Source organism: Peromyscus californicus, unplaced genomic scaffold (assembly GCF_007827085.1).
Source record: "Peromyscus californicus insignis strain IS unplaced genomic scaffold, ASM782708v3 Scaffold_6__1_contigs__length_162567912, whole genome shotgun sequence".
NCBI lineage: Eukaryota > Metazoa > Chordata > Mammalia > Rodentia > Cricetidae > Peromyscus > Peromyscus californicus.
The window spans coordinates 147,949,397-147,976,558 of NW_026294584.1; the positions used below are offsets into that span (position 1 = coordinate 147,949,397).

Consider the following 27,162-nt stretch of genomic DNA (forward strand, 5'->3'; position numbering starts at 1 on the left):
AAATCTCATGAAGGAAACTGGTCTGTCAATTCAGGTTTGGACAAAAGTTTGAACTTTGCATGGCCCAGTGAAGGCCAAAGTCCTCTCTACTGATGCACTCGGTCATAGAATAAGGATCCATTTGGCTGTGACTACTAGTTATACCAACATGGTTTGTCAAAGTTGCAGCCATAAAACCTTTACTCTTCCTGATGAGACTCCACTCACTTTTATTTCTTTCTTCTTCAATTCAACAATGCTTTTCCTAAGTAGTGCAGCAGCCAGATGCAGCTGGAGTCTGGAAACCTATCTCTGGGATTGTCTCTGATGTCTTTCCCAACAGAAAAGGTCCTACAGCCATGACAAACCCACATGGCTGATGGGCAGGGGGACCATGCAGAGTGAGGCTCGTCTGTATCTGGATTAGCTGTGTGTGAGGGCTGGTGGAAAGAGTCACCACTGGAAAGACACAGTAAAGCACCTTTTGGTATCTACACCTCCCTCTGCCTCTTCAGCCATAATGGTCAAGTCAGGACAGAGTGAAGGATGAGGAAACAGCCACACACTCACTTCTCTGGGAACAGAAAGAGCACCTCCCTACAGTCCTGTTTCGGGCCACTCATGGGGTGATATCTGAAACATCTAACTGTAACCTACTCCATCCCTGAGTGGTTTCATTACACCACACAATCTTCAAATGTACACTTGTCACCAACCACTTTAATCTCTTCCTTCATCTTTTACCCCATGCAGATGAAAGTGAGTCTCCTTGCAATTCATTTATTGAACTCCTAACTTCTGGTAGCTTAGGATGTGGCTTTATTTGGAAATAAGGTCATTGCAGATGTAATTGATCATGGTGAGGTCACACTGGAACACAGTCTCATATGATTGGCTTTAAGGAAAGTGTGAATTCAGAGAGGGATGAATACAGAACAAAAACATGTACCCAGGCAGAATGAATGTAAAGGTCTGAGTGGTGCTTTCACAGGTCAAGGAATACCAAGTAGAACCAGCAAGGCAACAAAAGTCATGGGACAAGCATAAGGAGGATTCTCCTTCCCCACTTCCAAGTGAAGACAGCTGTATTGACACCTACAGCGCCCAAAACTTCAGCACAGTGAATCCTACTGTTTATGCCTTTTCATTCATGTCATTTGTTATGGCAACCCCAGGAATCTAAAAAGTGCTCTCCAATCTTATCATGTCCTGGGACAAGCTGTTTTGGATATGCAGAGAAGAGAGGTTGCTATTTCAGAATGGCCATTGGTTGAGACCAAGCGAACACTTGCCCTTTCTTTAACTCACCATCTCCAAAGAGCTGCAGAATAGCAAGGTCCACCTGGCGCTTCCACCCAGAATCTTTCTGGATGGCAATGCCATAGCCAGTAGATGCAAAGACCTTGCCACTGCCAATGGTCACCAGCTTGCAGCCTTCATCTCTTCCGGCCATGTAGTTGAGCACTGCTGCATCATAGATGAAAGCATCGAGCTTCCTGCACAGGAAAGAAACAAACCGACAAATACCAAGGAGGAAGTGACACACCAAAACTACCTATTGGGCCATTAGTATGAAGTGCTGGGGTTCCAGAAGCTATGTGGAGGACTGGCTCACAGTGAGGCTCAAGACTATTGTCAGAGCCTAAAGCCTGCATCCCGGGGTGGTGCTCTTGATGGGACTTCAGGTTGAAAAGAGTTGTTTATTTTTTCCCCTCCCACTAGGAATGGTAAGAATGTAAGTTGGGCCTGAGGCCAACTCATAAGCTGGGTCTGAAAAGGAGAAAGAGTAAAAAGGAATCGATAAAAATAATAACACAAATAATGAAAAGTAAGCACCACAATGATAACAAATAGCATGGGTAAGACTTATATGATGTTTTTCATTTCTCAGTTCATTACAGTCCGGAGTGGGGGAAAGTGTAGGTGTACATGTTTCTGGAGGTGTTTGGCTATTTTGGCAGTCAGAAAGATTTCACTATTCTCTTGTCTTATAAGACTTTGCTTCGAGGGGCCAGAGTGGTGACAACCAAAGCAAATGTGCAACACTGAAGGAGAAGGTGACATACAGAAGAACCCAGGTCATTCATACCCCTAAGTGTACATGCACATCATGTGAGACACCGGGCTTTGCAGAGAAGGGACATGTAGAGAAAAGATCTGGGCTGAGAGCAGGAAGGCATGCAACACTGTTTCAAACCAGCATTTCCACATGTTAAAGGTAGAGGAAGCAGCTTGCATGAAGCCATGCAAGTAACAGGCCTGAAAGGAAGCAGACCATGCAACCCCCACTCCTGCCCGAACATTTACAAGTTAGGAATCTTTGTCCCTCTTCAAGAAAAACAATCTCTTTCTGACATGACAAGCCACAGGACATTTTATAAAGTGCATCTTAACAAGTTAAGGTTGGCAGTATGCCCAAATACCAACATTCTGGTATAATTGGGAACTCTGGGTGTCCCATGGTTTGGACTATCCAGAGTACTCCTACCCTAACTTCAGATCCCAACTTCTGAAATCTGTTGTGACTTTGTTTACAGCAGTAAGATCGAATCTCACAGTATTTTAAATGTCCACATGTCTGGGTGGTGCTTGGAGACCTTGAGGTGCAAGGGTGACCAGACAAGGTCCACAGGCTGGTAGTCATCATAGAACAAAGTGAAACAGTTGTATGACCCATTAGCCTCCAAATCTCAACATTTATAATGTCCAGTGTTGACCATTTTTCACAACTCTGGCTTTCAAATAAAAGGACAATGTGCCCGGGGAGCTACATGACAGTATATCGACAGTTTGTGAACAAATACATCCAGGGTACAGAGAAGGGCTATGAGGAATGATAATCAAAGCTGGAATTAATGCTCAATCAGCACATTTTTGTTGTTAACTAAAAACATTTGCACGCTTCCTCTTTTATTTCTCCCTTGTCCATAGACCCCGGAACTCTCTTTTCCACCTCTTAGACTATAGCACATGTGTAACGTGTGTGAGCTCTCTCCTTGATCCCTCCTTCTGCGTTTTGATCTGTTTCATTTCCACTCCATGGCCACAATCATGCAAGCAGAAAATGGTTTGCAGGATAGTACATAGAAGCAAGTCACAGCATACAAATTTTTGTACAATGGTTGCAATGTCGCTGTCCAGTTTAACTTGGAAACAGTCTTTGATTTAATGATTATGGTACCAGTTCAATCTGTGACTAACGGATGTGAGAAACATATCGCTCTGAGCTTGGAGGCCATTCTTACCCCGTTTTCAGGGAGAGCAATGCATCATCTACACCCCTTTGGTTGAACTTTCCCATGTAGGCATGCATTTCTGCATAGTTATTGCGGATATTCCTCTCTGTGCTGCCATTGGGCACAGTCCCAAAGCGGAAAGGGGGTGAAAAGTCATTAGGCCTCTGGAACTGGAGAGAGAAAGAAAGAGAGAGAGAGAGAGACAGGCAGAGACAGAGAAAGGAAGAAATGCTTTAGAAAAATGTGAAGAGACATTTAGTCAGCATTAGTGAGTTTATAATGGAAAAGAACCAACTATAATTCACCAAACACATTAGCCCTCACTCAGGAGCAGTAATTGCCTTCTGAAGTGGACTTCAGTTCAACTCAATTTAATACATATTGTTAAGAGATTTTTATTTGTCCAACCCTGAGTTTAATCTCTAACCTGTGGGTTCCTTCTCTGCACACAGCACAATACCAGTGATGATGAGGCTGGAAGTGGTATGATACAGTTCGACTGTGGCAGATTAGTTACCTTTATTTCCAAAAATTGTCTAAAATCTGCACTCAGGCCTCTTAATACACTGTCATTGTACAATTAAGGCCACACAGCATTATGTTCATGAAGATAATGTTTGAATATCAAATATATTTTGCTGAGAAATTTTCCCTTGACCTTCAAAGTACTCAAAATTCCATTGATCCTATACCAGCTATTGGATAACTTGCAAATCCCATGTCACTTTGACTATGTTCTGTAGATGTAATTCAGTGGTCTTATTAAACAAGAAACACAGAGCCAATTCAGAGAAGAAAGCCAAGAGGTCAGAGCCAAGAGCCTCACCCTTCCTGATTCAGGGATCCTCCTCAGCCCAGAGAGCTCTCCGAAAGAGGAGCCCTACTTCCTGTGTGTCTGTCTCTATAGTCTCCTTGTTCTGGCTTCTGATTGGTTGTAAACCCAATCATGTGACTGCCTCGTCACTGCCTGTATGTACCGCCCTCCAGGTCTTTAAAGGCATACGCCACCACTGCCACGCACTTGCTATGGCTCTAATAGCTCTGACCCCAGGCAACTTTATTTATACCACCACAATGTTCCCCTCTTGCTTAAATTCTGAGAGAGTATCTCCAGCGCTTAGCGCTAGAATTGAAATTTCTTGGATTCTATCCCTATGACGTCAGCTTTATTCCTAGCTATTACCCTGCAATGAGTTACGTCTTAATGTTGCTTCCAGAGCACATAATTTGACCATTTGTATTTTCACAGCCTCATCGAATCCATCTCTTTAACACAAACTCACCTTTCTCTTCAGGGCAATTCATATCCTTCATTTCAATATATAGCTCAAAGCAACTGCTTTGGGAAACCTCCTGTGAATTCTTCCTTCTATCAAATTGACCCCAAAGTGATCCATCAGTACTTGTTATTCTGGTTTAGAGGACTATGGTTCATACCATAAATTCAACAATTCCCTAAAAGTACTGGCTAAGTACTGAGAACTAGTCTTTGATGTGGCCATGAATAGGTTAAGCTTGAGGTTGAGACAGACATGAAGACCAGCCTTGCCACTTGCTATTTCATCACTCTGGTCATTAACAGAAATTGTGCAGCATCTCCTCCTCCTCCATAACAAGGAGTTGATGATGTCCAGCTTTCAAGACCACGGCATCCTTAACACAGGGCAAGAGAAGTTGGCTCAGCACCTGACACACAGTAGGGCTGCTTGACACAAACCAGGTCACCTGGTTAGAGGGACTTCAATTGAGAAAACGCCTACAACATATTGTCCTGTAGGCAGGTCTTTAAGGTATTTTCTTGATTAGTGATTGATGTGGGAGGGCCTAGTCCACTGTGGGCGGTGCCACCCTTGCACAGATAGAAATAGAATAGAAAGCAAACTGAGACAGTAGGCGCTCAGTCATGGTCCCATATTGTTTTAAACTCATGTACATTTCAATTGTGTTGGCTGATAAGCAGGCTGATTAGGCTGTCTAATCTTCTTGTCCTGTAAATATGGCTAAGATGACACAGAATGCAGGCATAAAGCTGTACCTTAGCATAGAGGGGACAGTGAAGGTGTTTAAAGTGCTCTTGGTTTCAATACTGTACCTGTTACCTCGGAGACGTATTTGAAAACCTAGCCCATCCCTGAGGGACCACTAAGCTTTTTAAATGGTCTAGGTTCAGTGGCCATTCTTATCCTTCTCAGAATGTGAGGGCTTCCTGGGCCATAGATTCTCATAGCACAAGGCACCATCACAGCCACTCTAGCTACTCAGTGTTGGCCATAATTAAGAGTCAGAGACTCACGCTGTGGTGGCGGGATGTTTGAGTGCCTCAAAAGACCAGACATCCCAACTGGAAAACTTCCCTTTTGTGATCACCATGATTTATACCATTAATAGCCTTTGTTTATTTTTTATAAAGGTTCCAATTTTAAGTGAATAAAGATAGTAGAGGAGTCAGACTTTAGAGTCAAGTCGTTTACTCAACGCTAACTAGCTTGAGCCTTTCATTGGACAAAAGATGAAACAGGGAACAATGAGGGTAATTTTCTCAGTAGCACCCAGTGGCAGTGGTGGCCAATATCATCAGTGTTACCCGGGCCTAATTAAGAATGACTCCTCACTGTGCCCCGCAGATAGTGAGCTTACAGTAAACAAGACTATGCTTTAGTAAAAGAGACAGATACCAGAATACTTCACACACTACTGTCAACTATAACTCCCCACAAATCTGAAGAAAACCATCCCCCAAATCCAAAGCAGACTGGATAGCACGGGAGATGCAGTCAGTGTAGTCAGCTACCCCCCCCCCACCTGCAAATCGGCACTTTGCTAGGGCAACGACAATAGACACAAACACTGACTAGGAGACTGCTCCACAACAGTTTCTGAAGTATTAGTGAATATTGGAGTTACAGCCAATTCAGATCTAATATAAATTATTATCATCGAGGAGGTATTTTTTAAAAAAACAGCATATGCAGGGTACACACAACTTTTGATTAACTAAATGGGATCCTCTGCCCAATGTTCCTACTTCCTGAGGAGTCGCAAAGCTAAGATGTTTCTAACTTTGTAACATGATCTTTTCATGTGAAATGATCTTTAAGTTTTCTATGTTATTTTTACAATCACATCCATAGCCAAATAAAACATAAAAAATGAAGACCTGGAGTAGCAAACGCCATTTTCAAGGAGAAGAGCAACACGGAAGGATTTGAAGACACACTGAAGGGCGACAGAGCTGTTACAGCACTGGTGTGAAGATGATGAAGGGGAAGGCTGACAGAAGAGAGCGGCTATCAACAGACAGGCACCGCCACAGTGTGAAGGCGGCTCAGCGGAGATGAGCCAGCTCTCAACAAATGGCGTGAAGATAATTAGGTGTTCCTGCACAAAACAAGCCTTATTCCTCACCTCACAAGATCAATAGCAATTACCTAGAAGTTGTAAAAATTTTCAAGAGAAAATATATGAGAACATTTTTGTAACCTAGAATTAGACGAAGACTATATATCACGTGTACAACCCACCAACAGAGGGAGTAAAGATAAATGAAAGTTCATCCAGATTCAGAACGTCTCTTTAAAAGATGCAGTTGTGATCATGAAAAGATAAGCCACCAACTGGGATGAAGAATCTGAAAATGAATTAAAGCTATTTAAAACACAAATTAGATAATAGCAGAACAAGACTTACATCATTTAGGCATCTTCCATGAGCACATAACCAGAGAAACAACCTAGACTACAATGGGAAGGATGGGAGGGGGTCGTCCTCTGGACACAGTTTAGCTTGGAGGCAATTTGGATTTAAATTCAGTCATGGCTCATGCCTATTATAGGAACAGGAACACGGGTAAGTTCCTTAATCTGGCAACATTCCATTTTTTTTCCTGGAAATATTTTTTTAATAACTAAGGTAATACATAGGAAAGCACTTAATAATGTATGAAACTCAAAACTATTAGCTGCTTCTGTGGCAATGAAGTTCCAGTATCTAAAATTGCCTTGTATGAGGCAGTGTTTGTGCAGACTGATAAGTCTTATTCTCTAATCTGTCCCTTAAACTAGGCCAGTCCGGGGCCATCAGGGGAGACACAGGCTCAGAATCAGCCAGAGCAGATGTAGAGGTAAGCTTGCCTTCTCCTGTGAAAATTCTTATTCAGCTTGATAGTAGGTTTAAATAAAGCAGCTCTTTCAAAACTGTCATTGGACATTGAACTTAACTAAAATTCACATTTATGGGAAACAGTATGCTTAAGGAGACCCATGGGGAAGAAAAAAAAGGAAAAATCCCAAATGCCTGGATGTTTCAATAAATGCCCTTATAATAAAACTCACTCCAAGATGCAGAGCCTTGTGGTTTAACCTCCATGACAGTTGATGGTCTCTGGGGTATAAAGGAGGAATAAATATGTCTACTGTGAAGAATCTGAATCAAAAGAGGGAGGACCTTGACAAATAATTTAAAAAATTGTAACATCAATAACAATTAGATTTTAAAACTCTATTTTAAAATAGTGAATTAAAACAACAACAACAAAACAAAACAACCCAGCATTCCTTGCTAATGACGTTTGTCACTGTAAGGCTTCTAGGCTTACAATTCAGTCAATTCAGTCTTCTAGGCTCCACCCAGTTTGGGATTGCTAAAACACAGATCCAGCTAGTGAGATAACAGTAAAGACTGGGAGGAGCCTCAGGCATCAGGCCCATTTCACAGATGTAGATGAGATGTCAAGGATATTGCTCAAAGCTGTGTGAAGGAGAATGATAAGCTGAGATTTTCCACAGCCAGCTGGGATCAGCCGAGTCATTTTGCCTTGGCTTCCTGGGAAGCGAGGCCATATGCTGTTAAGTGGGGTCACCTGGGAGGCTACCCTTCCCTTTCTGGTATCACAGTTGCTTGCTCCCACCCTCTCCACTGGATCCAAGGCTTTCTCCCGGCAATCACTGATGCTCACCCCACAGAAGGTAACACCAAGGCACAATGTTAGGAGAATCGTGATCTCACTGGCTCTTCCAGTGATTCAGCACCCTGAGCCTTTCACATCAGCATTTCAGCCTCTGTCTTAACGACTTTTAAGTGAGTTTGTGTCGGCAGTCAGTCATGCAAGGAGAAAGATGCCTGAGGACCAGGAGCAAAGGTCCTCACTCTCACCCCAAATGATCAGCCTGTGGGTCCCTGGGGCTGTTCGGCTGCCACTACCCCATGAAGGAGTCTCTCACAGAGCTTGTGGCAATGAAAAGGAAAGAGGAACAAGGAGAGCAGGTCCGGTCTAGTCCAGTTTTTTTTCTTACAGTCAAATAAATATGAAATTTGATTTTCCAAAGTTCAGGACTCTGTTAATCCATTAATAATAGTCACATTCATTTAACACCTATGTATGTGCTGGGAATTACCACATCATCTTCTTTATATATGATAATTAGAATACATCCGTTCATTTGGCAAATATTTACCAAGCCTCTATTAGTGGAGAGGACTATGTTAAGATATGAAGACGGAAAACATCAGGCCCTATTTCCAGGAGCTAACCTCCCAGGAGAGTCAGAAATGTAAGTGTTCATCCAAGTGTTTGTTTATTCTGCCGTTCACTTCTTCTTGCACACACTCTTCCATTTATGTTTGTATCCAGGAAGTATTTATTCTGCGTAGACAAGGTTCTAGGTGCAAAGGATGTGGCAGTGCCAAATAAGGTCGAGAAGCTCATGTCAAGGAAGGGTGGTAGGTAAACGTATGCAAACATACAGAGGTACATATGTGTGTGTTCATATCAACATGCACATATATGTGCATGCATGTATTTTAAATATGTGGTAAGCTAAAGTTAGACACGCATATTTTGCCATTCACATCATATCTCTATGTTCCTTCTCTTTGATTCTAGGCTGTGGGGTTTGAAGGAAAGTTCTACTAGGAGGTGTGGCCTTGCTGGAGTAGGTGTGGTCTTGTTGGGGGAGTGTGTCACTGTGGGGGTGGGCTTTGAGGCTTCCTATGCTCAAGCTTTGCTCAGTCTGACACTGAGACCACTTCCTGTTGCCTTCGAGATGTAGGACCCCCAGCTCCAGCTCTAGCACCATGTCTGCCAGTACTCTGCCATGTCCCACCGTGATGATGATGGACTGAACCTCTGAACTGTGAGCAAGACAGCCACAGTGTTTTCCTTTATAAGAGTTGCCATGGTCATGGTGTCTTTTCATAGCAATAAGACTCTAACTAAGACACAAATGACCAGGTGACTTGATGTAGAAAAGTCCAGAGGTACTACCCTGAGACTTCTGAGATCAGGAAATAGAAACCCTAACTAAAACATACAGTGACCAGGGTGACTTGATGCAGAAAAGTCCAGAGGTACTGCTCTGAGACTTCTGAGATCAGGAAGTAAGTATGCTTCTTTGTAGCTTCTTCACTGGCCTCTTGAACCTTGTTCCAAGGGAACTTTTTTAGTATATAAGGAGTCCAACATATCTAGTCTTGGACCCAGGCCTAGTCCCAGTCCTGAAGCTACCAAACTGGAGACAGTTATCTGTGGGAGCTCCTGACTATCCTCTGATGGACTCTCTGCTCTACCCATTCCAGCCAGTACATCAGAGATAGCAATAAAGCCATTCTGGACCCTCAAGCCCAGCCAGGTTCAGTTTAGCCTCTGGATGAAGATCAGGGGACTTTATCCATGCCACATAAGGTAGAAGACACACTCAGCCAAGCTTTACCCAGATATCTGATCTCCAAGACAGTACAATACAGTGAAGCAGTTCTTGCTTTGAGCCTCTAAGCACTAGGGTAGCATCACTGCAAGGAATTACCGGTTTCTGACAGTGAAAATAAAGTGTTCCATGACAAGAGAAACCAGGTAATGATACAGACTGACTTTGACTGGTAGTCATCAAAAGGCCTCTCTGAGAAGGTAGTGTTCGAACTGAGACCGGAAAAAGAAGGACTGGGTTTCCAAAAAGCATGCGGGACATACAAGAGGCCCAGGAATTGCCAAGAGGAAGGCCTGGACTGGTGAGTCAGGGTAACGCACAAAGTGATGGGAGCTCCAGAGAAGCTAGGCCTTGTGGGAATACACAGCAAACGGCAACTCCAAGGGTGACACACAAGAGCTTTTTACTTGGCCAGAAGAAGCAAAGCCCTGTCTAGACAAAATGAGCTGCTCAAAGACCCAGGGCAGACATACTAGCCACTCTCAGTACCTACAGAGTGAGAAAGCTCAGGCACTATCACTGACCATGAGTATCCTCTCCTTCGCTAGAGCCTCATAGATAAGGCTGAAGGCTGATACAGATAAAGAGGGAAGCATGGCCTGGCTCTCAAAGGGAGCTGACATCTATGCACTAGAGATCTCGCCCTAAGGCAGTGGTTATCAACCTGTGGGTCACAACCCCTTTGGGGGGGGTCAGAAAGCATAGACATTTACATTATGATTCATAACAGTAGCAAAATTACAGTTATGAAGTAGCAATGAACATAATTTTATGGTTGGGGGTCACCACAACATGATGAACGGTATTAAAGGGTAATGGCGTTTGGAAGGTTGAGAATCACTGCACTAAGGTATGCTAAACAGGGGGGCCTCTCCCCTAGTACATGTCCCAGCTCTGACACGTGATAGCTGTGAGTCCTTACACAACTCATGTAACTTCTCTGTGCCCGTGCCCCACTTCCCAAACTTGTAGAATGTGTCTATGCACCAAGTACGAACGTTCAGCTAGCTCTCCTGAATGAGCCATGTCATAGGACAGCGCCTGGCACATGCGAAGCATGCTGAATTAGCTGTTATTGTTAACATGGTTCCTGCTATCATTATCATCACACCCATTGTCATCGGAGGCAATTGGAGGATTCTGTCAGGATGACAGAACCAGGCCTTTGTGTTAGAAAGAGTCCTCTGGAGCCAGCACACTCCACCAGGCTGGGAGCAACAAACTGAGGAGCAGGAGCTGGAGAGGACCTGAGCTTTGAGGGGAGTGCAGGCGAGGCACACAGGGAGGGGGTGGGGATGAGAACAATGTGAGGCTTTCGGATGTTTTGTTGTGGATTGAATGAGAATGTCCCCCATAGGTTCCTGCATTTGAATACTTAGTCCTCAGTGGTTTGGGGGAGGTGGAGTCGCTGTGGCCCCCCTGAAGTATGTCACTGCGGGTAGGTTTCAGAGGTAAAAATCCACCTGCCTCTGCAGTTCCCTCCCTCTCTGCCTTGTGCTTGTGGTTCAAGTGTAAGCTCTCAGCATCCTGGTCCAATTTCCATGCCTGCCTGCTTCCTCTGCCTTGCTATTATGCACTCTAACCCTCTGGAAACGTAAGCCAAAATGAACTTTTTCTTCTCTAAGTTGCCTTGGTCATGGTGTTTTATCACAGCAACAGAAATGTTACACTATCCCCCATGACCATGAAGGACAGTGCCTGCACCACACCTAACACGGGAGACCTTGGAGGTGCTGTGACCATAAAAATTCCAAATGAGAACAGCTGCCACCAGGCCAGGATTCGTGGAAGGCTTCCTGAAGGGGGCAGACTGAAGCCGCAAAGATGGAAGTGGAGTTTGGAATGGTAGGGGTGGGGATGGAATGCTGTTTCCACACTCCCCTCTAACCTGGTTAGTTTCTTGACTTGAGAGTGAAAACTCATTTGTGAAGTGTTCGAGGCCACCAGAAAGACAACAAATGACGCCCCATATCTCCTCAGTGCAGAAGCCTCTGGTGCCCAGGCTTCTGTTCTGACCCCTAGACCTCTAGCTCAGTGACCTGTCGCCTGTCCTTAGGAGGTTAACTGGAGATTAACCGCAGTTAGTTCTGGTGAGTGATGTCACACACAGAGATAGTGGCTCTACTGCGATGGAGGGGTTGAGAAAGTGCCTTTCAGTGTGAAGACTAGCCTGGAAAAAGCTCTTCTCCTCCAGTCTGTCCCATCAGCATATGCAGATTAGTACAAACCAGAGCTGTGACCTTGCAGAGCTGCAGACTGGACACTCTGCACAAGGCTATCCTGCTTGCGATGAGGGACCTGGGGGGTTTTGTTTCCAGAGCGTGAAAATCCCACACATAAATAATTCATCCCATTACTTCTGATTCTGCATTTGAATAACAAAGAGAATCAATGCCCAAATGCCACTCAGCCCTTCTAGGCCCTCAGGAGAAAAGATGGGTGGGTTCTGCCTGCAGTGTGTATACTGATAAAAATTCTACAGTGACCCTCTTTACCTATCCTGAACTCTCCTCTTACCATTTCTATTATCGTCGTTACCGTCCACCTTCACAGTACTTCCAAACTACTGACTTTGGGTGTCATTATCACTGTCTTAGTGAGGGCTTCTATTGATGCAACGAAACACCATGACCAAAAAGCAAATTAAGGAGAAGAGGGTTTATTTGGCTTACCCTACCACATCACTGTTCATCACTGAAGGAAGTCAGGACAGAAACTCAAGCAGGACAGGATCCTGGAGGCAGGAGCTGATGCAGAAGCCATGGAGGGGTGCTTCTTATTGGCTTCCTTCCCCTGGCTTGCTCAGCCTGCTTTCTTACAGAACCCAGGACCACCAGCCCAGCGATGGCACCACCTACAATGAGCTGGGCCCTGCCCCATTGATCACTAGTTAAGAAAATGCCTTATAGCTGGATCCCATGGAGGCACTTCCTCAACTAAGGCATCTTCCTCTCTGATAACTCTAGCTCATGTCAAGTTGACACAAAACCAGCTAGTACAATTGATGAACATGTCAATGAATTTTAACCATACAGATCTTGTCACCAGTAATGTTAAGATACAATACAATTCCATTACCTGAAAAGCTCCCTCATGATATTCCTATATAGACCTCCCCCAGTCCCTGACACACAATGACCTGCTTTCTATCCCCACAGACTAGAGACTTTGGACTTTTACAGTGAGACAACAACTCTCATTCTTCATTACCCAGGAGTATTAATGCAAATGACCACGCTGCTTACTCCTGTGTCTTCCCATTAACCAAGGACATCTGCATAGCAAGACTCTGTTTTAAGAACCAGGGTGGGGGAACCCACAAAACCCCCCAAAAATTAAAGAAAGGGGGTCTAGATGACAGCATGGCAAACTTGGGAAAGATGCGACAAGTACATGGTCTGCTAACAGTGGAGGACAGTTGAATTCTAAAACGCTAAGTGTATGTATTGCTTCAGGGATCAAGAATCTATGTTCAAATTTGAATTCTTCTATCTTGAAATGTGGGTTTCAGAGAGGGCCCTCAAGACCCCACCCATGGGTCAGCCTGGCTGTGGAGACGATGCTGGATGATGCAGTCAGATTCCTCACCATCCTGAAAGTGACAATATGGAATGGAGGTAGGAGAAACAAAAGATTATTTGATGCTTTAGAGAGAGACCAGTAGGTAAAGTGCCTGATGTGCAAGCAGAAAGATCCAAGTTCTGATTCCCAGAATCCATGTGAAAACCTGGGGTGGTGGTGATGGGCTCCTGAACCTCAGTACTGGGGGCAGGGGTGAGCAGAGATAGGCATATCCCTGAAGCTCATTGCTGAGCCAGACTAGCCGAGTCCTTGAGCTTCATGTTAATGAGAGATCCTCTCTCAAAAAAATCAAAGCCATCAGCAATGGAACAAAGACAGCCCATATCAACCTCAGGGCCTCAACACATACATGCACCCATGTGCATGTACACCCACACGAACACATGTGCACACCTGCACACACCAAGTAAGTTTTGCATTTTATTTTAAAGCATTCATTGCAGAAAATATAGTTCAAATCTACTCAAAGGTAGTGACTAAACCACTATAACAGCCCATAGAGAATGTAGCAAGAAGACACATGCATATTTAAAAGTGACAGCATGAGCTCAGTTCTGTTCCCGGGCTTAGGTGAGCCCAACAATGTTTTGCTGCTACCATATTGTAGCACTCAGTGAACACTGGGCACTCCATTGTTCTTCTCTTTACCCAGTGTGGCACACACACACATGCACACACACCTTGCACATGTATCCCTGTACTTGAATGTGAGAAGGCTGGTGAACTGGCCCTTCTGCCTGCCCCTGGCCACACCATCATTCTAGAAGCCTCCTTCAGAGTTCTACATGCCATGCTACTGGGGAGGAAGAGCTCTGCCTCTCTGAGATCAGTGCCACCCAAAAGGCTCCAGAAGGAGGTGGAAGGGACTGGAATTCTCTTTCTTCCTATCATCATTCTCCTGCTGGGGTTTATAGGAAACAAAATCCCAGCTCTTCAGGTTTCTAGAGATTAGTTAATTGCCAGGTTTCTTCACAAAGAGGGCCTTGATGCAGCAAAGCAATGATTTCTTTTGAATTTGATAAATATTTAGATAAACAAGCCTTAATATGTGATTTCTTGGATTATTTCATAAAACCAAAGAATGCCAGCGTAGTGCCCAGGAGCCAGCTTGGTCCCTCAGCTAGGGAAGCCAGGTGAAAGGGTTTATTCCTGTACTAACCATTAACAATTATATTGACTATGTCTTCACCTGTTCCCTGAGGTTTAAGTGTTTGGCATATTCTGGTGGTTTGCCATAAAATACCATCATCGATGTACATGAGGTGGCCATAGCCACAAGTAAGTGGCGGAGCTCTGAAGTGGAACAAGGCAACGGGGATGAGCTCTACATTACAGCTTAGCTTGGAATAATGACAGTTTAGTGCCAGCAACAGCTAACACTTCTCCAAGTACACATTATGTGCTCCACAACTTGTATGTAGCAAGCCATTAATCCTCTCTTTAATCCCATGAGGTAGGCATTCTTATTCCTGCTTAATGGGTAAGGCCACTAATACTCTGATAGATAATTTGGGTCAACCCTTACAGCTAGGTGGGAGCAGAGAAAGAATTAAAACAGTCATCACACATAACTGCAAGCCACACCACCCCACCCCATGCAGACAGAATACAGGCTCAGAAAACAGGCTGTCTGAAGAACCCAAAGAACAGATGTGCATACCAACTTCGCAATGGGAAGTAGGGAAAGGAAGGTTGATAAAAGCTTAGAGCATACAGGGAATGTCATAATGGGGGTGGAGCTGGGGTGGAGTAACCCTTACACACTTGCCATGATTGACTATTGGCTTGTGGAGGACATCAGAGCAAGTAGGTTATCATGAGCAAGGACATCAATGCTCATGAGTACAGTGTGAACCCTGAAGGTGGGAGGAAAGCCTGAGTATGTAAACACGGTGCATAAAGGTTGGAAGCCATAGCTTGAGCACACTGACTGACAAACCAAGGGAGGACACGGGATTTGAGTGAATTAGGACTCAGCATGAGTGTATAGCTGGGATAACAGAGGGACACATAAGAAACGTCTACTAGAAACTGCTGAGACCGTGGGCTGTGGTATCACAGTGGGAAGAGAAAGGAAAAGGGCCCGAGAATGGAAGCATGTTCAGAGTGAGGGAGGTGAGGAAGTCTGAACCGACTCTTGTCCTTGCCCTCCAATGCCCAGGTTTCTCTCCTGACTGCCTAGTAGTTGCCAGAACACACCAGGTGGTTCCTGCCCAAGCATCCTCTTCTCTCAAGACTTTCTCAAGAAAGTCCTAGGTAACTCAGATAGTGTCCCTCATTTGTACCAGCCCAGACTCCCCGGCCCCCGCTGACCTGCTGAGGGAGAACTGTGACTCCCCTGCAACGGCTTCCTCTGCTTTGGTTTTTCTCTCTGTGCAGTTGAGACCTGCGAACGCTGTACATCATTCGCTTTTCTTTTTTCTCTGCCCTCCTTCCCCTTATATTGTGCTGTTGGACTGTTGTACTTACTGTTAAAATTCCAGTGCCCAGAACAGTCCCTGACCCTAAACAGAGTCTCCATGTGCATGATCTGATAAGCGAATGAACTGAATCCTGTGTATTCTGAAAGTGCTTGCTGGTTAATGCAGAATCGTGCAGCACAGCCGCGTGTGACGTTGCTCAGATGTCGTGCTGGGCTGTCATCCCCAGGGACGAGGAGTTAATTTGTCTTCATGTCAGCTGAGGACATCTTTCTTGGCACCTTCATTTTCCTTCAAAAACTGTATCGGAGCCGAGTTCCCCCAAGAGCTTGTCAAACCTAGGGCTTGACAGTGTGTAGAGATATTTCTTTGGCATCACAAATGTGACAGAGTTGGGGATGATTACGATAACATGAGGACGAAGTGAGCCAGAGGCACGAGGACAGACGGTTTGTGTGTTATCCTTCAGCAGTCCTGGGTCACAGCTGGCCTCTGCTGCGCTCCTCCAACCTACTTTCGGGAAGGACTATTGGAAAGTGTTTTCCTGCATTCCACAGCACTCCACCTCCCAGATGGCCTGGGAGACATGAGAGATGTTTCCAGATTTTGTTTGAAGCTATGGGTACCAGCAGAGACCAACGGCCCTTAAGGAAGGTTTTAGGTGGAGGATGTAAAGGATTCACCACAGAGTGAGGTTCTGAAGTTGTTGCCCCAGGAGTCTCAGTGGATTGGATACTGGGCGGGGGGAGGGGTTATTAGAGGTTCCTACCAGGATGTCTCACTGGAAGACGCCTCACTGATGTCATCTGCAAATCAACCCAATGCTCCTCACAGCACTGATGTCTTCAGAGTCATGAAGTTGGGGTGGGGCTTAGACTGTCAAAAGACTCTGCCAGGTGAGGTCTCCGGCCAGTGGTGGAAAGAGGAGGGGACAGGTCAGGGGACAAGCACATATATGCTGTCCTGGCAATCCATCTGGTCAAAGGGTTATAAACTGACAAATGGGAAGAAAAGCATTTGCATCCACTGTCACATTGTGACCCATCCAAAGCTCAGCAGGACTTCTTCCTTTGGTCAATAAGGTTGGCTCTACACAGAGACACCACAGCTGAAAGAATGTCAGAGCCACAAGGTGGCCTGGTGCCCTATCCCACCAGGCACACTGTCTTTCTAGGGCTCGTAATGGGCCTCGAAGGACAGGGCTCTGAATGCAAACCCTTTGGTAGAGAAACTGGTTTAACTTTGACACACTCTTTCCTGAACTTACTCTGCCCTGGGTTTATTTTCCAGACTACCCATTTATTTCTCCCTATAGACTTGTGAACTGGGAAACAGAGTTGGAGAAGTGGATATTGAATAGCTTCTGTATGGCAAAGAGGAGGAGAGAAAAGCCAGGAAGTCATTACCTGTCGGAGATCAAAAGGCTGCCCCCATTTGTGAACCCTCAACCCTTTTCTATTGCCTTGGCACATGTCTTGGGTTCCTGAGCTGCTCAAGAAATGAAGACAGTCCATGGTAAAGACAGGCAGAGACTTCTGCTCCTTGGGCCTTGAGGACTCAGGAAAGTCCCTGTGCCTAAGTCACCCATGAGGGACCTACAATTATAAGGTGTTAGAAGATTACTGCTGCAAAGTATCATCAGCCAGGTTGTTAGAGGAATGGAATTCAACATTCCAAAGTGACTAAGGGTAGAAAGTCATTCTAAACTATTAATTCATAATTAATATTCTACTTTAATATCATTTATTCAAATACATTCAGTAAACACCTGCCACGTTATCAGAATATATAGCTATGGAAGCTATGTTGGAATTTAGATACAAAAAACCATGGATAATTTAAGAAATAATATTTGGTATGTACTTATTCTAGAAAAATCTAAGGTGCTATTACCTTTAATAATCCCTGTATATGAGCCTGTTGTCAGCTGTCCCTCATCCCCGCTTAAGGTGGAAAGCGTTAATAGTTCATTTGGTTTGGCTGACTTTTGCTTTTGGAGCTGCACAGGACAATGGCAGGTGCTCTGCAAACACTTGGTGATTGAGAAGGGGGATCTTTCCACGCAGGGGGCAAAGCAGGCTCAATGCTGGCATGCCAGAGGGACCCACTCTACTAGTGATAAATGGGAGACGTGATACTCAGGGGCTCCGAAGAGGTCTAATATCTCCCAGATACGTCTTGAAAGAACACTGTGATTTAAAATCTGACAAGTCAAAATAGTAGCACAGTTGGAGACCCCATTTATTCAGTGTTCTTCTTAAATGTCTGCCCAATTTAGGTGGCTTGACAGGAGGAAAAACTAAAAGGTGTGAAAATTCTATCTGGCACTGTAAATGTCAAATATTTCTCATCTGCATTACCTTCCCGTTCTCTGGGGCATTTGTTATGAAAATATCTCTCTCATATTCAAATAACTACAAAGACCATCCGGCTTTGTCTTACGTCATGAACACTATATGAGTTTAAGAATTTCCTTCTCATTCACTCATTCATTCATTCATTCACTGGACCATTCATTCACTCATCCAATGAGCTCTTGCAATCACTGAAGTTATAGCATAGAACACAGGGAAAGTGTGGAGACATCTTAAATATTAGTATATCATGCTTCATATCATGAGATTTCTATGATATATAAAGAAATGAGGACCAATAAATTTAAATAAGTTTAGAGCTTCTCCTAGATTTTAAATACCACTCCCCACAGAAGAGGAGATTGTACCTTGAGCCTGCTAGGTAAGCATTCTACCACTGGGCTACATCTCCAGCATCTCTCAAACTGTATACCACTTGGTGACCTGAGGTCTGGCTTCTGCACTCATGGAAACTTGATGATGAGAATATGCCACCTGGAAATACTCTACTCTTACATCTAGCCCACAGCCTGAAGTAGCTCAGAAAAACTTCCAGTTCACATCAGAGAAACACCTTCAAATGTATTAACTTTTTTCCATACAACACTCAAATTCTGCATCATCCCAGGCTTGGGGAAGATACTTTGTTTAGAAGAAGCATATGGACTGAAGGGATTGGATTGCTGGCAGAGCAGATCACTCTGAATGGCAAGTCATTCTTGGGAAGATTATTTAGATGAGTCCATCTTACACCTGTAATTTAAAGATTTGACTGAGAGGGAAATAGCCTTATTAATGAGGTTATTTCTTTATCCTCATTAATGAGGATATTTCTTGATCAAACTCCATGATATGATAATTCTATTAAAAGATCAACAGTGAGATCCCTTTCATAAATCCAAGCATTGTGTGTCATGTTTCCCTGTCAATGGACTGCAGAGAAGCTGGACTTGAATTGTAAACCTGCAAGTCAGAAGCTAATTAATAGAACGGGAGACAGTGTCAAGATAGGCTGTGAAGAGAGATGCTTTTCCAGTTGGAGAAATAGCTCAGTGATGAGTGCTGGGTTCTAATCCCAGAACTCAAAAAAACAAACAAACAAACAAACAAACCACAGAAGTATCCTTATGAAATAAGGGACATGTATCTCCAGGCAAGCAGGCAGGTTAATCAAAGGGTAGCGATGAACAGTTGAGTTGGGTCTGTGGAGTAACTTCTCAAACACACAAGAAAGCATTTTGTTTTCTGAAATATCTCAGAGGATGGATAGAAAGTGCTCTCTAAATTTCAATGACTGCTGACAACATCAGCTCGGATTGGAGTGCTAGGCAAGTGCTCTGTCATCAAGGCATATCCCAGACAGAAAAGCATCCCTCTTCATGGCCTCGTCCAGCATGCTCCCCCATTCTATTAATTGGCTTCTTGTTTTCAGTTTCATAAAAAATTGTAAAGCAGACTGTCTCCTCCACCATCCACTGACAAAGAAACACGATACTTGCAAAAGAGAACTACCTCCCGTTAGTCACTTTCCTTATCACTGTGAACCAATACCCCACAAAAGCTACTTAAAGAGGAAAGGGTTTGCTTTGGCTCATGGCTTAAGAAGGGGTGCAGAAGGCAGGGTGTTGGCCGCGTAAGATGGCAGGAGCGGAGAAAAGGAAGTGGAGCCCACACTACTAAACCTCAAAGCCCACCGCCAGGAAGTCATTTCCTTCAGTAAAACTGCACTTCTAAGGGTTACACAGCCTTCCAAAACAGTGCTGCCAGCTGGTGACCCAGGGTGAAACACATGAACTTTTGGCGGGGGGTGGGGTGGGGAGTGGGGGGTGGGAGGCTGGGGAGTATTTTACTTTCAAATTACAACTCACATGAAAACAGAAGGTCAGGATGAGGAGAGAGAATATTAAAGGGATGACGTTCATCTAGAAAGCATGCAAAAGAGTTCTCACCGGGGTACCATGGCAAGGAGGAACAGGAACTATGTTTGCCAAAAGCCGAGTCAAGAAAGATAGTAGAGCCCTAGTGGACCCCAAGTCGCATTTGGAAAGTTGGAATGCTGTTTTTTTGTTTGTTTGTTTTGTCTCTTTGTTTTTGGAGACAGAGTTTCTCTGTGTAGCCCTAGGTGTCCTGGAACTACCTCTGTAGACCAGGCTGGCTTAAAACTCACAGAGATCTGCCTATCTCTGCCTCCCACCAGCCAGAAGGCTACATTTTAGTGGAAAGCTAAAGACCAAAGTAGGATAAGGCAAGGATGAAGTTGGGCCATCTTTGATGCTGGTGCAAGGGTGTTAGGACCAAGTGAAATCTGAGGCATAGAAAACTATTAAAGGTTAGTTCATTAAACAATTAAAGGTGAGGAGAACAAGGCTGAGGGTGAAAGGTGAACTATTTTTGCTTTTTTAACAAGGAAAGGAACATTCACGGAAACGCCTCTGACATTACATTTGTGATTCTGTCTAGTGCTCCAAAGTGCAAGATGTGATTGAACTCATGGTGTAGCCAAGACTGACCTTGAACTCCATCCTCCTGCCTCCAATCTCCTAAGTGCCAGCACACCTGATTCATTCTGTGCCTTGGAACTCAATTTCTCCCTTTCTCATTGGTCTTTTGTTCTGAGACTGTTTCTCCATGTCTTTGCTACCCCACAATAGGGTTCCCATGCACTGTTGGATTACACTTGTACTAAAATCATGTTGAGTACCTCGTTTGCTCACTTAGGCAGCTCCACTCAAGGTGACTAGTAACCATCTAATATGCATCTGGTAAGTGAGTTGCTTCTATATCCTAGGTATTAGCTATATCCAAATATCATTACTATCCTAGGTATCATCTATATTCTAGGTATCATCTATATATTGGGTATCATCCTTACATACTAGATAATACGTTAAATGCAGAGAATTCACGGTTTTAAACAAAATATCCAGGTAAATCATACAAAGAGAGGTCAACCAATCTACAAAGGTGAGGAGGAGGCAGGGCTCCAGACTGAGCAAAGGGCTTATGAAGGTTAGGACCAGTTTCCAGAGGGACACTAAGATGAACACAGCAACAGTGGGTATGCATAGCTGGGAGCCTGGGGCTCTTTTGGAGAGGCAGGATCAGCCAGGGGTTTAGGAACAGAGCAAGACCATACGGCCCCTTGTCATGTTTTTCTCCTTGGTGTAGCATCTGCCTAAAAAAGTTTTGGTGCAAAGTCAACAAAATGAAATGATGTGAAGCACTTAGCTGAGAGAGTGTCACCCAGGGGTCATGAATGACTGGTGAGCTCTCTGGAGTTGTTGTCAAGGCAGTTTTATAACAGTGGTTATCATGGATGGGGGCCATGATTGCTCATATTGAAAAAGAGCACACCATACAAATGCTAATTCATTTGTGGCTTTGGAATGCATTTTTCCACAGGCTCCAAGCTAAGGACATACCATTCTCAATAGTTCATTTCTAAATCAGCTGTTGAAAAACACTAACACACTTCCTCAGTGAAACAACACTGCAAATGGGTAGCTAATTAAGGGCAATTTAATCCACCGGAGAGCAGAACTTCAGTGTTAGTAGCAGCTTGTGTTCTAGGAGCATTCATCCTTTAGTAAGTGTAAACAGTCACTGAGAGCAGTCTGTTGCCTTCCAAAGGGGCAGCCCATGAACTTCCGCTGTCAGTACTTATGCCCATTTCCTGGGCTATTGTGATGCTTTATTCAGTTCTGGATTCCAAGCCTAACAGTCCCGATTTTCCTACACAGGTGTATCTACAAGATCAAGATTCCTGTTCTTTTCAGCTACAGGATCTTGGGCTTAACAGGGAGCTGATCTGAAAAGATGTCTTACTGACAGAGGAGTAAACGATAATTCCATTTTCCCAACATAAGTAGTCTGTGAAATGTATTTCAAGAGACAGCTTAAAGTTGCTTTGTTTTTATATAAAGATTTAAACCAGAATTATAAGCACATAAAAGCATTTGTGATGGTGATTTTGGCTGTCAGCATGGCTGGATTTAGAAGCACCCAGAAGAGTCTTAAAGCACCTTAAGGTGTGCTTATACAGAGAGGACTAACCAAAAGAGGAAGAGCCACTCTGAGCCCCATACCCTCTCTCCTGTCCACCATGAGATGAACCTTACCACATGCTCCTGCTACCATTATGTTCTGCTGTTAATCACATAGGTCCAACCAACTACAGATGGAATGATGTGGATATCACTCTATATGCTGTAAATGTGAGGCTCTGATTGGTTAATAAATAAAATGCTGATTGGCCAGTAGCCAGGCAGGAAGTATAGGCAGGACAAGCAGAGAAGAGAATTCTGGGAAGGGTCAGGAGTCGCAAGCCAGACACAGAGGAAGCAAGATGTGAAGGCAGAACTGAGAAAAGGTACCAAGCCATGTGGCTAAACACAAATAAGAATTATGGGTTAGTTTAAATGTAAGAGAGAGTCAGTGGTAGGCCTGAGCTAATGGCCAAGCAGTTTTAATTAATATAAGCCTCTGTGTGTTTACATTGGTCCAAGCTGCTGCAGGACTGGCGGGTGAGAGGGATTTGTCCTGATCATGGGCCAGGCGGGACACACAGGAAAACTTCAGCTACAATGGAGTCCTCTAAAACCAGACATTTTGGTCCCAGCTAGCATAAGTAACCATCAAAGAATTCCAGGAAAAAGGCTGTCACTCAGACCAGTCAGCCCAGATGATAGATTGCTTTGGGAGCCACTTTCCTTCAATGACTCCTGCTTTTCACTGAATCCTGGACCACGTAAGTAGCCAGTACCATCATGAGTGAGTGCAAGTGAAAAGGTTTCTCAACTGGGTCACTTATTACCTTGAGAGACACTTTCTGGTACATGGGCCTACGGATAATGAGTGCTTTCAGAACACCTCCAATGAGGAGCTGAAGCCACCTTACAGGCAGGGCCTGTGCCCAACACCAAATCCCCACCCCACCCCCACACCACTGAGACAGCAGCCTTTTCACAGGAATGCCCCTCACTGCCCTGCAGAATACCTAGCTTACAACATTGACAGGCAAGACCACAATTCTAACTCAAGAGGAGCCTGTGAATGCTAGGACAAGGTAAGGCAATCAAAGTAGAAATAAGTCTTCATCAGGTGACTACTGGGGAATAAGTCACCCTTCTTATGCATAGAGCATATTCCAAATGAATGACTGAATGGTATAGGCTCTCTGCTGGTTAATCTCATGAGGGGAGAATCTGTGGTTCCTTGGGTTTTGTTTGTTTTTTTTCCTTATGTTTTGATCATGCTTCTGTATATGGCATAGTGAGCCATGCTTGCCCTTGACTACAGCTATTCTGCAGTTGGATGTTATTATGTCATGGCTGATCCAGTGTGAGTCTGCCCACCATATACTGAAAAATGCATTTGTGGTTGTCAGACTGGAAGGGCATGTCAAAAATAAATATTCCTGTCCACATTGTTTACATTCCAAACTATCCCAAATTTTGTCCAACCCTGGGATGACTTACTAGGTCAGGGCTTAAATATTGCCAGGGTGATGCTACACCTGTCTGGTGCTGGGAGCCCACTGAATCTGACTATGCCTCTGAATCTTCTCAGCTTTCTCAAAGGTGCATCAGAGGGCCAAAGCAACCAGTCTGGCAGCAGCCTTTGCTCAGTAGCTGCCTAGAGTTACTGGTGAGCCAAAGGTTGTATTGTTCTTCAGGTGTGAGAACAGCTCTTGCCTGCTCAGCAGGGCCTGATTGGCAGAGAGAAAAATTTGTACATAATTTGCTGCAATTAATCTGATGTGCCTCTATAAGAATAAAGGGACAGGCAGAATGTTGTTCAATACTCAGAGTCAAAGCCACCTGCGTACTCTCTGCAGTGTGTGTGAGTGAGGGTTTGCAGTGATGGGTGGTGTGTCTCCTGAGGGTGTTTGAGACTGAATAACTTTGTTTCACTGCCCACCCCTCAAGAAAGAAGAAACACATTGCCCAGAGGTTCCTCCACCAGGAGGGTTCTGGGCTGCAGTGTCCTGCATAACACCATACTGTCAGCCATCGTGTTCACTCTGTATGAAACCACTAGGAGACATCATTAGAAATTACAGCCTTCTTTCTTCAGCACCAAGTTAACACCCAGCTCAACACCTCTTTTTTGTCTAGTCCAAAATGGCGGAGTCTCGGCTGTCTCAGGGTCTCTTGGCAATCAGTTCTCGGGAAATACTTCAGCAGCTTGTACAGCTTGACTAGAAATGGTCAGCTGGGAGATGTGTGAGGAGCTTTTACAGAATTAAGCTTTAGGGACTTTACTATCAGGGTGGTCCTCAGCTTTAAGTAATTAGGGGTCCTGTCACAGCACTGCAGGGAAAGTGTCACTAGCTCTTCCTTTAGTCTTTACTCCTCAGATACGGATGGGAGAGGAGAGCAGGAACATGGCTTTTCTCCCCACTTCTTCCTCTCTTTCGTTTCCATTAAAGGGATCGTTCCCGAGAGTGAGCTCTTCTTCCAGCTGGATTAAGAACAGGAGTCATTAAGTAGAAGAGAGAAAGTGTGGCCCTCCTTGGCATTCAGTCTGTCTCTGATCCATGTATTCAGGGCACTTCATAAAATAAGAAACACAGGAAGAGCCAAGATGCTGTGCACACACAGATGACGATGACCAGGGCTGTCTGGGAAGACTCCTAGACTAGAATAATCGAATGCCAAACAAGCTTGCTGCTCACCTAAGCCTGGTGAAGAGCCATCTCTGTTATGGGTGTTAGAATCATTGCTTGGAGACTCAGAGAAGTCAGGCCAGGGAGGCTGTGCTAATTGGCCTTGTGTAGTGTATGTTTGCTAGCTGTGATCGTAAGGGCAGAGAAAGCTCAGTTGGTTTTGCCCAGCTGATTGTATTCAATAGCTATAAATGCACACGGATTCTGCTATGACAGATCCTATATTCTGATGGTTTGCTCACTCTCTGAGATGTGTGTCAGGCAGTGGTGACAGAAGATGAAGGTGATAGGAAAATTGCTTTCCTGTGAGCAGTATAGATGTCTGACATTTATTTACTCCCTGGCCGGAAAGTTCATGGGCTCCCCAGGGATACTCTCAGTGGGACGATTAGACTATGGACCCCTCAGTACAGCGGGGTCATACCCAGTGTTTCTCTATTGAATGACAATCCTCCCTCTATTGAATGTGAGTGCCTCATGCTGGCCTGGGAGCACTTGAGGAGGGTGCCCTGAAAAGAACCTCCCTATGGCAATTTTCTCCCCCAAAGTAGCTTTGGTTTTCTGGCTTTCTCATTGACAGATGTTACTTAAAAGGAGCTTGGGGTTCCTGGATCCAGACAGTGGCACAGAGTCCCCATCTAGTGAGAAAAGGCCCCTGATGATTGTACTGTGGTGTTCTGTTGGGATGCCTGCTTTCCTGTGACACCATTTCCTGGTACATGTGTATGAGTATATGCACACGGGTTAGAGGAAAACTCACATGTTTCTTGGGTGCTGTTCAAATATTAGTCACTCAATGACCGGTGGCTTAGAGCTCACCAAGCATTTTAGGCTGGCCAGCCAGTAAACCACAGAGATCGCCCTATGTCTGCCTTCCCAGTGCTGGGATTACAAGCACATGTCACTGTGTCTGACTTTTACAGGTAGGTTTGGGGGATTGAACACAGGTCCTCATGGTTGCAAGGAAATATTTCAACACATGAGCCACCTCTCCAGTGTAAGTACTGTGACTTTCAAGAGAGAAACCGAGACCCAACATTTTGGCTCCTGCTTCCTCTGAAAACTGGAGCTGCCTCCTCTGCCAGGAAGCCTGCCTGCTCCCTTTCTTCTCCTCCCTTGATGCTGTTAGGATCAGACTGGCCTGGAGTCAAGTGCCCTTGAAGCTGTGAATGAAGGGTCCTGCCCAAATCGGACTTGATTAAAATGCATGAGGGGGAAAGGTCTGAGACTCTGGTGTTTACAGAGCATGAGCAGTCTTTCATTGACTCTCCGTGATCCACACTGGAAAGGAACTCTCAACATGGAATTGTAAATGAAGTGGCTGGGCTCTCCCAGTCCCAGGCATTCTTGGGCCCCCATTGGCCCTTGCACATGCCCAGCTAGGCAGAAAGGCTCCATAAACTAACAGGCTGCACACAGTTCTCTGAGAACTTTTCCACTCTTGCTGCCATTGCATCTGGGAACTTTGGAAGGTGATGAGGCTGAAACATCCACAAGAACCCAGGACCTGCCCAGGAGCTAACTCTGACCGTGAATATAATTCTGACATCTCTAAAGCCTGATTCATTGTAGGATTCTTGCCCTGGGCCATGTATAAATTTTCATACTGCATTAATTTGTCTCAGAGGACTCCAGCTTAGTTCTCGGAAGGGAGAAGGGAGAAGGGAAACACTACTTTTTTAATTTTTTTTGAGACAGGGTTTCTCTGCGTAGTCCTGACTGTCTTGGAGCTCGCTCTGTAGACCAGGCTGGCCTCGAACTCAGAACTCTACCTACCTCTGCCTCCAGAGTGAGTGCTGGGATTAAAGGTGTGCACCACCACTGCCTGTGATACCCTGATTCTTAATACATTTTTATCCATGAGCTGAGATGTAGGAAGCTCAGTCTCCTTGAGACTAAAACACTTATTTTTAATTTTTGTTTTTAGTGAGAGAGAAAAGGATGTTGGAGAACAGGCTTCTTTCTCTTTCATGTAAATAAACTTCAGACTGAAGAAACTGTCTCTAATGGCTAGCTAAACGGAATAACTCTGTTCTCTGAGAATAAGAGTCATGTCTATACAGAGGTCCAAATTCAAACAGAGGCCCCGGTGTACTTGGTCATTCTAAGCTGGGCCCAGAACCCACTCCACGTAGAAATCACAGATACACCCAGTGACCCCAGCGGGTGGGAACAGCACTTCCAGTGTCTGCCACCAAGACTAGTGCCACTCACATGGGCTCT

General features: G+C 44.6%; 1 protein-coding gene across 3 annotated transcripts in view; it reads right to left on the bottom strand.

Annotated features, from left to right (window-relative positions):
* The window catches only part of Grin2b (glutamate ionotropic receptor NMDA type subunit 2B), a 459,161-nt gene that overhangs the window by 19,602 nt on the left and 412,397 nt on the right, over positions 1–27,162 (bottom strand). For all 3 annotated transcript variants that reach the window (XM_052722258.1, XM_052722259.1, XM_052722257.1), the window contains 2 exons: positions 3,225–3,385; positions 1,288–1,475 (listed from right to left, as the gene is read on the bottom strand). In XM_052722258.1, the coding sequence (XP_052578218.1) occupies positions 1,288–1,475; positions 3,225–3,385 (349 nt within the window). The remainder of the gene's footprint in view (positions 1–1,287; positions 1,476–3,224; positions 3,386–27,162) is intronic.